Raw genomic sequence first — 15,324 nt, 5'->3', positions numbered from 1 at the left:
CAATGTGTCACTATGGTAATAGACTACAAACAAGCTTTGTGTAGTCGCAGTCTGATTTTCAATCATGCTGACTGACAATTGTCCTTAGTAGCCCAGTGAATGTACTGTATGTATAAGGGATAGATGATTGTTGGACCAAACTACACAGGGTTTGTGGGTAGTCTACTTTATTTCTATAAAAACATGTAGGTCTGTAGAGGAAGTTTTGATACAAAATAGTAACTTTTTTAATAAAGAGAATGTACGCACTTGCTACATTTTCCTTACAAAATATAGTGCAGCAATGTAAACAAATGCTTGAAAGGAGCTTTTGGATTAAATGGATACAAAGATGTGAAGATTTTCAAGACTCTACCACAAACTTGTCAGCAGGCTTTCATGTGCAAGACTGCTCTGCTTCACAATTCCAAAAGCGGAGAAGCATTTTCAGGACATATTCAGCGAACAGATTTCCACTTTTCATAAATAACAAAGTTGAGACTTTTCCAGAGTGCTATAAAAAGACAACCCCAGCAAAAACAATAAAGTGAAATATTTGCAGTAAATGTTATAGGGTACAATTGCTAAAGGGAGTCTATAAGGAAATGTCTTCTCTTTTTTTTCCCCTCACAGGAAAAGATGTTATAGTTCTCTAAGGATTTAATGAATCTTCACCTATTATATGGTCACAAAATCCAGTGTTAAAGGGGTTGGCTACTACTTTACCAGACCATTTATGTGAACTAACTGCCATAGTTAAGCACTTTTGTAAAAACTTTGCTTTCTCAAATCATTCTTGGCAGGGCTCCATTTAGTAGAGCTCACACTGCTCCTGCCCATAGTGCTGCAGACAGCGCTCCCAGCAGACGCAGCTTTCCCTGCAGACACCATGCTCCCGGCAGATGCAGCTCTCCCAGCAGTCGGAGCTCTCCCCGCAGACACCATGCTCCCGGGAGATGCAGAGCCCGCAGACACAGCTCTCCCTGCAGACACAGCTCTCCCTGCAGACACAGCGCTCCCCGCAGACACAGCGCTCCCCGCAGACACAGCGCTCCCCGCAGACACAGCGCTCCCCGCAGACACAGCTCTCCCCGCAGACACCATGCTCCCGGCAGATGCAGAGCTCCCCGCCGACACAGCTATCCCTGCAGACACAGCTCTCCCTGCAGACACAGCGCTCCCCACAATTACAGCACTCCCTGCAGATGCAGCTCTCCCCCGCAGACGCAGCTCTCCCCGCAGACGCAGCTCTCCCCGCAGACGCAGCTTTCCCCCGCAGACGCAGCTCTCCCCCGCAGACACCATGCTCCCGGCAGATATAGCGCTCCCCGCAGACGCATCACTTCCTGCAGATGCAGTGCTACCCACAGACACCATGCTCCCAGCAGATGCAGCGCTCCCGGCAGACACAGCGCTCCCCGCAGACGCAGCTCTCCCCGCAGACACCATGCTCCCGGCAGATGCAGCTCTCCCGGCAGATACAGCGCTCCCTGTAGATGCAGTGCTAATGTGGCGCCCCCAGGAGTACGGTCGCCACACTGGCTTTGCCTTCCTCCAGGGAAGGGTAATGCCAGGCTTGGAGGCAATGATGGGACTCTCTCACAGTCAATCCATGCATACAACACAGTTTCACTCCTGACCAGCAGGGGGGGCTCTGACCCAGGTTTGAGGGAAAGGGTGATTCCTGAGGGCCAGGAGGAAGTAGAGTTAGTTAGTCTGCGGAGGGTGAAGTGTGCAGACGGGAGAATACGAAGCTGGAGGTTGAGCTGCACCAGGCGAGCTCCCTCAGCTTGAGAGCCCACAGAACTGGAGTCGGGTCTCCACGGTGGTACGGGTACTAACGGCCCTGCCACAGATACCCGAGGAGTAGGAGGCTGTAGATGCCCTGCTCCCACCAAAGACTTGAGGCACAACAGCGAAACGGATAGAGAGCTGGGGATTCAGAGAGTGAGAGGAGTCCCAGAGAGAGCGGCTACAGCTGTCTGCCATGCAAGGAGAGTTCTAGGAACGTCTGATAGGAGGAACTTCAGAGTAACTAAGGACTGGAGTACTTCACACACACACAGCGCTATTAAGGAGACTGCACAGTCCGTCTGTGGGAGAGAATCCCTGAGTTGCTTCCAGGCTAGCCTGCTCAATACCATCTGTAATCAGGACCCTGGACTGCAGTTACCAAGTAAAGGTACTGAAATTGCACCCCGCTGTGTTGTGTCTGCTTCCTAACCTGTCGGCACTGCTACATCACCGTGCCCAATCACTTATACATTGCCCTGGGGTTACAGCTTCACCTGTGGGGAGCTACATCATCTAAGCTGCAACACACCATCAGCCCCAGAGGATCTGCACGCAGCGTTGGCTAACATCTCACTTGCCAAATAACACGGGTGGCGTCACAAACTTTACATTACAAACAAACACCACCGCCATTGATATTGGGCGCCCAGGGCCACGGACAGGGTCACCGCTGCTGTGACACATTGCCCTGACACCGGCCCGGTACCGAGTACCCCACAGCCCTGGGAGGGCGACCCAATTTGGCATCACGAACAGGATTACAGAGCCCGGTATCCCCGGGTCCTGTGTGCCATAGACTGTGTTAAAAGACTGTGTGAAATTTGGCGCCAGTTGCCGCCATTGCCGCGCTGCTTGGCACGCGCGGGAAGAAAAGAGGCAGGCCTTTGTGGGCGGAGCCTGCCACAGAGCGCGAAGCGGTGAAGTGCCGCGCGGGAAGAGGGAAGAGCGCGCGAGAGGAGGAGGAACTGAGGCCTACAGCCCGGAGCATCGGGCCTGCGAAGCAGCCGCCGGTGAGCTCCTACAACCCCCCGGCCCTGGCTAACGTTCACTAGGGGGGGAGAAGATGTCCGCGCCACAAGCCAACGCAGCGGCGGGCGCCGCCGCCAACCCCGCGGTCCCGCCAGGAGATGCACCCGCCGCAGTGGTGCCCATTATGCCGCTGTCTATGCCCTACATACCGGGAGCGGCCTGGCTACCGCAGTACTCGGGTGAGTCGCACACCTTGAGTGAGTTCAAAGAGAGACTGTGCAGCCTGTTTAAAGTTTACCCCCTGTCTGAATGCCAGAAAGTAAATATTCTGATTAGACAGTTAACGGGTGCCGCGCTGAGAGAAGTGAAAGCCTGGCAGGACACGGATAAATAGACTGTTGCAAAGGTCCTGGCCAAGCTGAAGAGCACTTTTGACACCCGCACTGCTGCTGAGATTAAAATGAGGTTCTTTGGCTGCAAGCAGAAAGCACAGGACAGTATCAGAGACTACGCTCTAAACCTGCAGGAGGCGCTGCGAGCACTTAGACAAGTGGATCCTGACAGCGTAAAGGAAGAAGATAAACTGTTGAAGGAGCAGTTCATTGCAGGACTCCTGTCCAGTACCCAGAGAGGACAGTTGCGCATCATAACCCTGCAAGACCCTGATCTGGACTTTGCTAAATTTAAGGATAGGGCTATCCGGGTACTGCAGGAGTCCACTGACAGCCGTCCAGCGCCCCCTAGGCACCCAGCGATCACCTATCATCAGGAAGCAACATCTTTTCCTTCCATCCCTGTGGAGGCCGATGCACAGACTTTGGACAAGAACCCCACCGAGGAGCTGCGTCTACAGGTCCAGGAGTTAACCAAGGGAATGGCTGCACTCACCAAAACTGTGCAGTCCCTACAGATGTCCTCCAAAGACAAGATCCAGCTTGCCTCCTGTCCAGAGGATGTCCCGTGGCTCCGGAGGAGGAGAGCCCCGCCACTTCGAGGAAGGACCAACGATCGCTATGACCAGGACGGACGTCCCATCTGTCGTCGCTGTCAGAAGGCAGGTCATCTTGCCTGGTACTGTCCTTTAAACGAGCAACCCCTGGGGCAGAGGGCCAACCCCCAGGAGTAGGATCCCCAGGCCCAAGGAACTGGAGAGCCAAGTATGTGGGAGGGAGACCAATTCTTCCTGTGGTGATTGATGGTATGCCAATGAACGCTTTGCTGGACACTGGCTCCCAGGTGACCACTATGCCGTATATTTTGTACAAGAGGTACTGGGCTGATTCTGAACTCACCCGTAGCCCAACTGATGAACTAACAGTAGTTGTCAGTAATGGTCATACCTTGCCACAGATTGGATGCAAGGAAATTACTGTTAAAGTGGGGCGGGTGGAGCTAAAATCACAAGGACTGATAATTGTTGATATTGATCGACGTGAATGTAATCCCATGATGACCTTGGTACAAATGTAATTGAAAACTGTCTGTCCGAGGTTATTGTCTTGTTGCAACAGGTGGCTGAGACTGCTGGTTCCGGAGAGCAAAGAGTCCTGCAGAAGGAGATCCGAGCCCTGATGCAAAGGCAACAAGTGGAACTCGCTGGTGGTGAGATTGGCAGCGTCAGAGTAAGTGATGCCTTCCCCATTGCAATACCCCCCCAGATGTGAAATGTTGGTATGGTGTCGGGCAGCCATAGGTCGTAGAGGGAGAGATTACCAGGCATTGGTAGAACCAGTATACTCCGAGAGAAGACCCACTGTCCTGACAGCCAGAGGGGTGGTTGATGTCAAAAAAGGGAGAGTACCTGTACGTCTTCTGAATTGCGGGGAAGAGGAAGCCACAATACCTCGGTACACCACAGTCGCTAAGCTGCTCACCGTTAACAACAACTCTTTGCAGGCAGCAGAGCCTTTGGTCTCATCCGATCAAGGGGAGGACAATGGTTCTGTGAAACAGCCGGAGGAGTGGTGTCAGCAACTGCAGGTGGGAACTGACTCTACACCTTCATACCAGAGAAATGGGGTCTACAGAGTGACACAAGAGTATGAGCGGGTATTCAGCAAACACCCACTAGATTTTGGGCAGGCAAAATGGGTCCAACATCATATCCCCACAGGAGACCATCCACCCATAAAGGAGAGGTACAGACCAATACCCCCAACACAGTACCAGTGTGCTAAGAGTATGCTGAGGGAGATGAAGGAGGCTGGGGTTATCAGAGACAGTTGTAGCCCCTGGGCAGCTCCCATTGTGTTTGTAAAGAAAAAGGATGGCACCATGAGAATGTGTGTCGATTACAGAAAAATTAATAGCATTACACATAAAGATGCCTACCAATTACCTAGAATTGAGGAATCATTAGCTGTACTTAAAACTGCTAATTACTTTTCCACCTTGGATCTCACCAGTGCGTATTGGCAGGTTCCTGTGGCAGAGGCAGATAAAGAGAAAACCGCATTTACCACTCCAATGGGTCTCTGTGAGTTCAATTATATGCCATTCGGGCTCTGTACTGCTCCAGGAACATTTCAACGGCTGATGGAGTGCTGCCTGGGACACAAGAACTTTGAAACAGTCCTGTTGTACTTGGATGATGTCATTGTTTTCTCCCAGACCTATGAAGAGCATCTGGAACACCTGGCTGAAGTGTTTGAAGCTTTGTCCAATTTTGGCCTGAAAGAGAAGCCCTCCAAGTGTCACCTCCTGAAGCCCAAGGTACAATACCTCGGTCATGTGGTCAGTGCAGAAAGTGTGGCACCAGACCCTGACAAGATCACAGTCATCCGGGACTGGCCAAAGCCCAGAAACCTCCACCAGGTACGCCAATTCCTTGGACTGGTAGGCTACTACCGGAGATTCATCAAAAGCTTTACTGAGATAGCTACCCCGATGCAAAACCTTCTGGTGGGGCAATCCAAGAAAGGCAAGCAGAAGAATTCCACGTTTGAATGGACTGACGAATTGGAGAAGTCCTTCATCAGATTGAAGATGGCACTCACTGGTGACGAAGTTTTGGCCTATCCAGACTATGAGAAACCCTTTGTGCTGTACACAGATGCCAGCAATGTGGGACTAGGAGTGGTACTGTCTCAGGTACAGAATGGAAGAGAAAGAGTGATCTCCTACGCCAGAAGGAAATTGCGTCCCACCGAAAGGAACCCTGATAACTACAGTTCTTTCAAGTTGGAGTTCCTTGCCATAGTCTGGGCTGTCACCGAAAGATTCAAGCATTACCTGGCCTCCGCCAAGTTTACAATCTTCATGGACAACAATCCGTTGACCCACTTGGACACTGCAAAGCTAGGTGCCCTGGAGCAGCGATGGATGGCTCGGTTGTCCAATTATGAGTTCACTATCAAGTACCGTGCGGGGCACAAGAATGCCAATGCTGATGCGCTGTCCAGGATGCTGAACCTACCAGATGCAGGAGAAGACCCTGAGGCTCTGGAAGAGGTAGAATTACCTCCCTTCCACAGGCCACTGGTGGCCCAACGTGCCCAAGGAGTGAGAGACCGACGGTCTGGCTTGAAGGAGGTCACCCTGAATCCTTTGCCCACCATGACTGGGCAGAAACGCAAGATAGTGACCCAGTAGTCCACCTGGTGAAGAAGCTGTTGATACGAGCTGACTCACGTCCGGAGTCGGATGCTCCTGACGAAACCCAGCAGCTGTGGAAGGAGAGAGGCCGGCTGTTTATCTATGAAGGGAAGCTGTGTCAGAGGAGTATTAATGCCCGCACACATGAGCTGGTCTGGCAGGTAATAGTCCCGAGGAGAGAGGCATCAATGGTCCTGGAAGCATACCACCAAGGAGCTGGACACTTCGGATGGAAGAAGTTGGAAGCATTGCTCCGAGAGAGGTTTTATTGGGCTGGTATGAGGAAAGCCATTGAGAGGTGGTGCCGGGAGTGTGGACGATGTAACCTGTGCAGAAAGGATCGAGACAGCCAGAGAGCTCCCCTGCAACCAATCATCACCAAATAACCCCTCGAGTAGGTAGCCCTGGACCATGTGAAGCTGGTTCCAAGCCGGTCGGGCTACAGCTATGCTCTCACCATTGTGGATCACTACTCAAGATTCCTGGTGGTTGTACCAGTCAAAGATCTCACTGCCAGAACAGCAGCCAGAGCCTTCCAACAATGATTCTGTAGGCTGCATGGGTATCCTGAGAGAGTACTCACCGATCAAGGTCCAGCTTTCGAGGCGGAAGTGTTCCATGAGTTCTGCAACTTGTATGGTTATAAGAAGATCCGGACAACACCTTATCACCCACAGACCAATGGCATGTGCGAGAAGATGAACCAGGTAGTGATTGACCTGCTGAAAACGCTGCCCTTGGAGGAGAGGAATCTGTGGCCTGAGAAGTTGCCAGATCTGGTAGACCTCTACAATCATATTCCAGTGAACTCTACCAACTGTACTCCAGCATACCCAATGAGAGCAAGGCCTGGTAAGCTGTCTATTGACTTGGACATGGGAGTCCTGACACCTGAAGTAACGTCACCGGATGCTGACTGGGACAGGGAGAGGCAGCAGCAGTACAAAAGAGTACAGGAGTGTGTGGAGAAGAGTCTGGCCCAGGCAAGGCAAAGTCAGGAGAAGCTTTACAATCAGAATGTACCTGCTGTCCCCTTTTTGCCGGGAGTAGTAGTCCTCAAAAGGAAGAGGATGTTGCACAAGCTGGATGATCAGTGGGAGACCAAACCTTATACCATTCTGCCCTCAAACTTTGATAACGCTAAAGTATGCCTTGTGAGTAAAGATGGAGGAAATACCTCGGCAGTGGTACCATTTGAAGTTATGCCCTGACCAGTTGAAAGCAAGAGCAGAAGAGTCAGAGGATATCCAACCTGTAGAGGCAGAAGAGAAGGTCAGCACAGTGCTTGGGGAGTTCCCTGTGAATTGGACTAGAATTAATGATGCAATTGTGGTACCAGTGTTGTTATTTCCCCAAGTGGAAGCACAGGAGGACGTGACTCGAGAGAATCAGGAGAATCAGGTAGCAGAAGCCGCACCAGCAGTGGAGCCAGAGAACCCTCGCCCTGCCAGTGGTGAACCTGTTGTACCTCTGGGGAGTCCAAGAGTCACTAGACAATCACATATCCCTGTGCCATGTAGAATCCCTAGTAGTGTACCCAGTACCTCACACACTACAGCACCAGTGTTACGTATATCTACTAGTACCACACAGGGAATACCACCAGTTAGATACCGCATCTAAAGTAAATGTAAATGTTGAAACTGTTGAAATGTAAATATGTAACTGTTTTTCAAGCTTTTGTACCTACAGGTAATCTGCAAGAGTTCCTTTGATTTTTATGGACACTGAACCACTGGACTTGTGTGTGGTCAAAAACTTTATTTATAACTATTTACCATTTGCCCAGGAATGGACCATGGACATTGATGCTGGACTTACCATCATAGGACCATTTTTGGAAACACTTGGTTTTTGTACATTTTTCCTTTTTCAAATCTTGTACAAATATTATTGTTCAACTGTTTATATGTTATCTATGTTTTCTTTTGTTCAGCCCAGGAGTGCTGACTTTCACTAGGGGGGAATGTGGCACCCTCAGGAGTACGGTCGCCACACTGGCTTTGCCTTCCTCCAGGGGAGGGTAATGCCAGGCTTGGAGGCAATGATGGGACTCTCTCACAGTCAATCCATGCATACAACACAGTTTCACTCCTGACCAGCAGGGGGAGCTCTGACCCAGATTTGAGGGGAAGGGTGATTCCTGAGGGCCAGGAGGAAGTAGAGTTAGTCTGCGGAGGGTGAAGTGTGCAGACGGGAGAATACGAAGCTGGAGGTTGAGCTGCACCAGGCGAGCTCCCTCAGCTTGAGAGCGCACAGAACTGGAGTCGGGTCTCCACGATGGTATGGGTACTAACTGCCCTGCCACAGATACCCAAGGAGTAGGAGGCTGTAGATGCCCTGCTCCCACCAAAGACTTGAGGCACAACAGCGAAACGGATAGAGAGCTGGGGATTCAGAGAGTGAGAGGAGCCCCAGAGAGAGAGGCTACAGCTGTCTGCCATGCAAGGAGAGTTCTAGGAACGTCTGATAGGAGGAACTTCAGAGTAACTAAGGACTGGAGTACTTCACACACACAGCGCTATTAAGGAGACTGCACAGCCTGTCTGTGAGAGAGAATTCCTGAGTTGCTTCCAGGCTAGCCTGCTCAATACCATCTGTAATCAGGACCCTGGACTGCAGTTACCAAGTAAAGGTACTGAAATTGCACCCCGCTGTGTTGTGTCTGCTTCCTAACCTGTCGGCACTGCTACATCACCATGCCCATCACTTATACACTGCCCTGGGGTTACAGCTTCACCTGTGGGGAGCTGCAACACACCATCAGCCCCAGAGGATCTGCACGCAGCGTTGGCTAACATCTCACTTGCCAAATACCACGGGTGGCGTCACGAACTTTACATTAGAAACAAACACCACCGCCATTGATATTGGGCGCCCAGGGCCACGGACGGGGTCACCGCTGCTGTGACACATTCCCCTGACACCGGCCCGGTACCGAGTACCCCACAGCCCTGGGAGGGTGACCCACTACCCGCAGACACAGCTCTCGGCAGATGCAGCTCTCCCAGCAGACACAGCGCTCCGCGCAGACGAAGCTCTCCCAGCAGATGCAGTGCTACCCGCAGACACAGCTCTCCCCGCAGACGCAGCGCTCCCTGCAGACGCAGCTCTCCTCGCAGATGCAGCGCTCCCCGCAGACGCAGGTCTCCCTGGAGACACAGTTCTCCCCCCAGACACCATGCTCCCGGCAGACACAGCGCTCCCCGCAGACACAGCTCTCCCCGCAGACACCATGCTCTCAATAGACGCAGCTCTCCCAGCAGACACCATGTTCCCGGCAGATGCAGCTCTCCTCGCAGACACAGCGCTCCCTGCAGTCACAGCTCTCCCCGCAGACACCATGCTCCCCGCAGACGCAGCGCTCCCCCAGACGCAGCGCTCCCTGCAGACGCAGAGCTCCCCGCAGACACCATGCTCCCCGCAGACACCATGCTCCCCACAGACGCAGAACTCCCCGCAGATGCAGCGCTCCCCGCAGACGCAGAGCTCCCCGCAGACACCATGCTCCCGGCAGATGCAGCTCTCCCGGCAGACACAGCGCTCCCCGCAGACGCAGCTCTCCCTGCAGATGCAGTGCTACCCACAGACACAGCTCTACCCGCAGACACCATGCTCCCGGCAGATGCATCTCTCCCGGCAGACACAGCGCTCTCCACAGACGCAGCTCTCCCCGCAGACGCAGCGCTCCCAGCAGACGCAGCTCTCCCCGCAGATATCATGCTCCCGGCAGACGCAGCTCTCCCCGCAGATATCATGCTCCCGGCAGACGCAGCTCTCCCCGCAGATATCATGCTCCCGGCAGATGCAGCTCTCCCTGCAGATGCAGTGCTACCCGCAGACACCATGCTCCCGGTAGATGCAGCTCTCCCCGCAGACACACCGTTTCTTGAAGACACACCTCTCTCCGCATACTCAGCACTCCCTGCAGACAAACCGCTCTCTACAGACACAGTCCTCCCTGCAGACACAGCTTTCCCCACAGACACAGCTCAGCTAGCAGACACACTGCTCTCTTCAGACACCGCGGTCCCTGCAAACACAGCTCTCTCTGCAGACACAGCTCTCCCCTAAGGCACAGCTCTCTGCACACACACAGCAGTCCCTGCAGACACCGCTCTCTTTGTAGACACAAGGCTCCCTGCAGATACAGCTCTCCCTGCAGACAAACCAAGCCTTGCAGACACCGCTTTCCCTGCAGACACAGCTCTCCCAGCAGACACTGCTCTCTGCACAGCCACACACAGCACTCCCTGCAGACACGGATCTCTTTGTAGACACAGGGCTCCCTGCAGATACAGCTCTCCCTGCAGACAAACCAAGCCTTGCAGACACCGCTTTCCCTGCAGACACAGCTCTCTGCACACACAGCACTCCCTGCAGACACCGCTCTTTTTGTAGACACAGGGCTCCCTGCAGATACAGCTCTCCCTGCAGACAAACCAAGCCTTGCAGACACCGCTTTCCCTGCAGACACAGCTCTCCCAGCAGACACTGCTCTCTGCACACACAGCACTCCCTGCAGACACGGATCTCTTTGTAGACACAGGGCTCCCTGCAGATACAGCTCTCCCTGCAGACAAACCAAGCCTTGCAGACACAGCTTTCCCTGCAGACACAGCTCTCCCAGCAGACACTGCTCTCTGCACACACAGCACTTCCTGCAGACACGGATCTCTTTGTAGACACAGGGCTCCCTGCAGATACAGCTCTCCCTGCAGACAAACCAAGCCTTGCAGACACCGCTTTCCCTGCAGACACAGCTCAGCCAGCAGACACAGAGCTCTCTCTTCAGACACAGCAATCTCTACAGACACAGCGCTCCCTGCAGACACAGCCCTCCCTGCAAACACAGCTATCCAGGGTTGTCATTTTCAGTCGCTACACCACCCCAAAAAGCTGCAATAAAAAGCAATCACAACATACAGTCTATGCTTGCATTAGCTTGCCAAGCAAGAAAAAAAAAATTCTACAGCTCTGTCAACGGAATAATAAAAAAAAGTTATGGGTGTCAGAAAGCGTCTACCTTTTTTTTTTTTCACCACAAAAAATTTAAAGAAAAAAAAACAAAAACATTACTGTTTGGTATCACAGAAAGGCGTCATTCACATGGCCAATTTCTTTCTATGAGAAATTCGAACCAATTATTCTGATCAGACTGTGATCCGCGTTTGAGACCCTCAGGGGTGGTCTTTACATACTACATCTTGTAGGTGGCAACAGATGTAGCAAGCAACAAACAAATACTCTTTTTTTTCGCCATGGTGCCAGCCAAGCTACACAAATAGCATGCTTGTGATGCGATCATTAACGCAAAATGGACCTGTAGCCATTAAAGGGGAGTTCCAGAAAGTCTTTACAAAAGTCAGGGTTACCTTAATGGCCTGAGAAGCGGCAGCCGCCTCGTTGGCCACCCTTTCATCCGCTGACACTAGTTCCCTCTTAGCGTCAACTTCCACCGTCTCCTCTTCTATTTTAATCATCATCTTCTCCGTTTCTGCTGAAGTCTGAATCAATTCCGGTTGAAGCGCAGTAAGCTCTTTCTGCATAACCGAGACCTGATGCCGATTACACGAGGAGGAGCAATAATTAGCAATTGTTTGACTCAACAGACTCCGCCACAATGGGAATCATTAATCCTTATTAAACATCCCATAAGAAAACAACATAACAAAGAAACGCAGAACAGCCACCTCTCACTAATTCTTCACACCGTCATTCACACATGAAAAGGGCTTTCAATTTACATCCAATTTTAGAAGATTTAAGAAGTTTAACGAGTGCGCAAAACAAAAATACCGGGGAATAAGAAACACGTCAAGCAATTTAGGTCAGTTTACAGAGAATTAATAAATGGGCGAGTAAGCCTAGGGAAGCAAAAGATTATTATTTGTGTCACATTGTATCCAAATAATCCACATAACAAACAAACCCATGAAATTCCGCCTTCCCTTTTAGATCAAACAACCATTTAACTTCTTATCTGGGTGACCCCATAAACGTAGTAAAATTGAAGCAAGAAGTTCCCCCAGCAAGTATTAAAGGGATTCTCCCGGTTTCAGAAAAACAAAGTGTCCTTTACTCACCCTTCCCAGGTCTGGTGCTAAGTCTCCTCCGCTGCTCCCAGGTGTGACAACATTGCAACCAATCAGTGAGCGCCGCAGCTATGAGTGGCCCATGCTGCCGAATCTGATGAGGTAGGAGCTGAGACACTGATTTCAGGGATTGGCCACTTATTAGGCTGTGGGCTATTGTTTCAACACAATAAGTGTTTTATCTGGAGGAGATTATGACTGGCCAGACTAGCTGCCCACGTGCCTCCATGGAAAGGATATACTTTCATTAACCACATGAGTCATCTTCTATATGTATTTGCCTGTGAATCAGGACAGAGCCTACAGCTAAAGGGCTAGGGTGCGATGAATAGTGTTTTACCTATTGTAGCTATACCCTTCCAATAAGAGGTATGATGGCCATAGCCAAGGCAAAAATAAGAAAAATATACAAGTAGTTGTTTTCATTCAGAAACCTCAAGGAGAAAGAGACAACACAAAACCGGGAACATATTTCCCTTATGATACAATGTAGTACCGAGGTTATTCAGTTTAGGAGGCCAAATAGACTCTCGGAACACAACATTCCCAACAATAAAAGGAGCTCTCCGAGGACTTCACACCAGATCATCGTAACGGAATGTGTCATTATCCATAAATGACCTTCTCCTGATTTTGAACTTACTTGAGAGGCTGCAAAATCTAGTTTCTCCAGTCCGACAAGGTAGCGGTTCCTCATAGTATCAACCTCGTGTCTTTTGCTGTTCAGCAGTGTCTTGAATGTAAGGATGAGCTCCAAGTAGGAGGTTGGCGTGACGTAGTTGTGTCTCCGGAGTGTGCTATAGTAGCTGTCAGACAATTCTTTAACACTTTCTTGGAAAAGCTTGCACATAGAAACGACCCTAAGACATTGTAGAGACAGGCATACATTTGTTACTCACTATAAATTAAGTTTGTTGAAAGAGAAACTTCCTATTTTTTTCTGTTCATTATAAAGCGGGTAACTCTCTATTACCTGGAAGCCACCGCCATCCCTAAACCATTGTCTGTGTTCACTTTTCCATGTTACATAGTATCACCAGCCTTTCACTATTTCCATTATCTGCACATCACTGTCCTACACCGATGGGTAAGTATTGCTTCAGACAACAATATTTGTCAGTCATGTAGTCGGGGGTGACATTGGTCGTTTGGGGAGACAAAACCAGCTCTTCCAGTGATAATGTAAGGGGAAACACCTGTCAGAGGAACTTCTTCCTCTAAACTAGAGACCAAAATATATTTCGGTGTCAAATCACTCGCTGGTGGCAATGAAAAGAACCACCCATCACTGGTGCTCCTGGTGGTGTCCAGATAATCTTCATGACATCAGAGGGAGCACAAGAAACATCCCCTCCTCATTGTCAGATCAGGCCAGGGAGCATGGTAGGATCGGTGCTTGGAAGTCCCCATTAGGTGGCTGTAGTGTGGCAAAGTGTTTATCTCTGCCTCTCTGGGACATTATGGCTCAGCATTGATAGAGAGGGACTCTGTAGACAGAGTTGGTGCAAGCCACTCTGCTTAGGAGGTCCCTGAGGCACATTGCTCACTTTCTTTTTTAATGCAGCTTTCATCACATACTGACCAGCACTTCTGTCCATCAAATGGCTGCTGATAGAGAAGCATATGACCAAACCTGTCAATCAGCCTCCTCCGATTGAAAAATACTTTATACATGAAAGCTGCATTTCTATGGGAGGAGGCTGATGGATTGGTTTTGTCACATTCTCCTCCAACAGTAGCCATTCTATGGACAGAGATGCTGTTCAGTTTGAGAAGAAAGTTGCATTAACCAAAAAAAGTGACCAACCTCTTTAGACCCTGTATAGAGGGATGTGGACTTACAACAGAGCCCCCTGGTTTGCATGCATGGAGTAGCTGCAGGCCGAAGGAGTGAGTTTGAGGTAGAAAAACTAAACAAGCCAATAACTGGAGTATCAAAAATAGGGACAAAACTAGGAAACGTAGTAAAGTCAAGGGAATTTCCAGGGTCAAGTACCAGTCAGAGCCAAGTAAAAAAAAAAAAAGGTCAAAATCAAGCTGTGTCAAATATCAGATAAAGTTTGAAGCTGATCCAGCTTGTAACCAAAACATCAGGAAAAGCAAACCAGAGTAAACCAAACAATAACTGGCAACTCCTGGGAGTTTAAATAGGGTGTGCTGTTTCGTGTAAGTCATAGCAAGGAAAACTAAATGCATTTTCTGACCATCCCCAAAAATGCTGATCATCAAAAACATTACTAACCTGGCTTGGTGGCTTCCTCAACAACACTAATACACTTAGATGGACGTCCACCACAGAAAGGGTGTTGCAACTATTTGCTGGGACAGCACCTGCGCCAGCCAGCAAAGCAGATGTCACCGACTCATCTATCTCCCGCAGAATCCACAGACTCAGTGCACGGACACCGGGCAACAGCAGCAGATGCCAATATGAGCAGGGTCAGGTACGGATGTTGAATGACAGGCTGGTGATATATTGTAGCACAGAGGGAAGAGCAGGGACATGCACAGATTTTAGTTTAGCGGTGGCAGTGTTGTCCAGATAATGTTGTGGAGTTGTGTTCATCAACCTGTGTTTCTCCAGCTGTTGTGAAAAAGCAACCCAGCAGGCCGTGATATCCTTCAATAAGCCATAGCTATATGTTTCATCCCCCTAAGAAAATACTTTATTTAACACAGAAAAACACCTTAACCATCTGCACAACATACTCTTTTCTAATGTCATCCTCAAGGTCCACATCTTCTAAGAACTTGTTTGCCACCATTTCTAAGGCATCAGTGGGCCAAGTCTGGAACCAGTCAATGGTGCAACAATTGATCAGTGATGGAAACATTCTCAGCCGATTTCGGAAGGCATCACCAATGGGGCTCATTGCTAATAGAAAAATAACAT

General features: G+C 50.2%; 1 protein-coding gene across 1 annotated transcript in view; it reads right to left on the bottom strand.

Moving 5' to 3' along the window:
* The window catches only part of DNAH3 (dynein axonemal heavy chain 3), a 389,800-nt gene that overhangs the window by 54,297 nt on the left and 320,179 nt on the right, over positions 1-15,324 (bottom strand). Inside the window, exons 48-50 of the mRNA XM_073543189.1 lie at positions 15,141-15,306; positions 13,075-13,291; positions 11,712-11,894 (exon numbers count right to left, since the gene is read on the bottom strand). Of these exons, the coding sequence (XP_073399290.1) occupies positions 11,712-11,894; positions 13,075-13,291; positions 15,141-15,306 (566 nt within the window). The remainder of the gene's footprint in view (positions 1-11,711; positions 11,895-13,074; positions 13,292-15,140; positions 15,307-15,324) is intronic.

The sequence above is a fragment of the Dendrobates tinctorius genome, unplaced genomic scaffold, assembly GCF_039654945.1.
Source record: "Dendrobates tinctorius isolate UK_male_01 unplaced genomic scaffold, ASM3965494v1 ptg000129l, whole genome shotgun sequence".
Taxonomy (NCBI): domain Eukaryota; kingdom Metazoa; phylum Chordata; class Amphibia; order Anura; family Dendrobatidae; genus Dendrobates; species Dendrobates tinctorius.
This window is presented reverse-complemented; position numbering and strand designations above follow the sequence as displayed.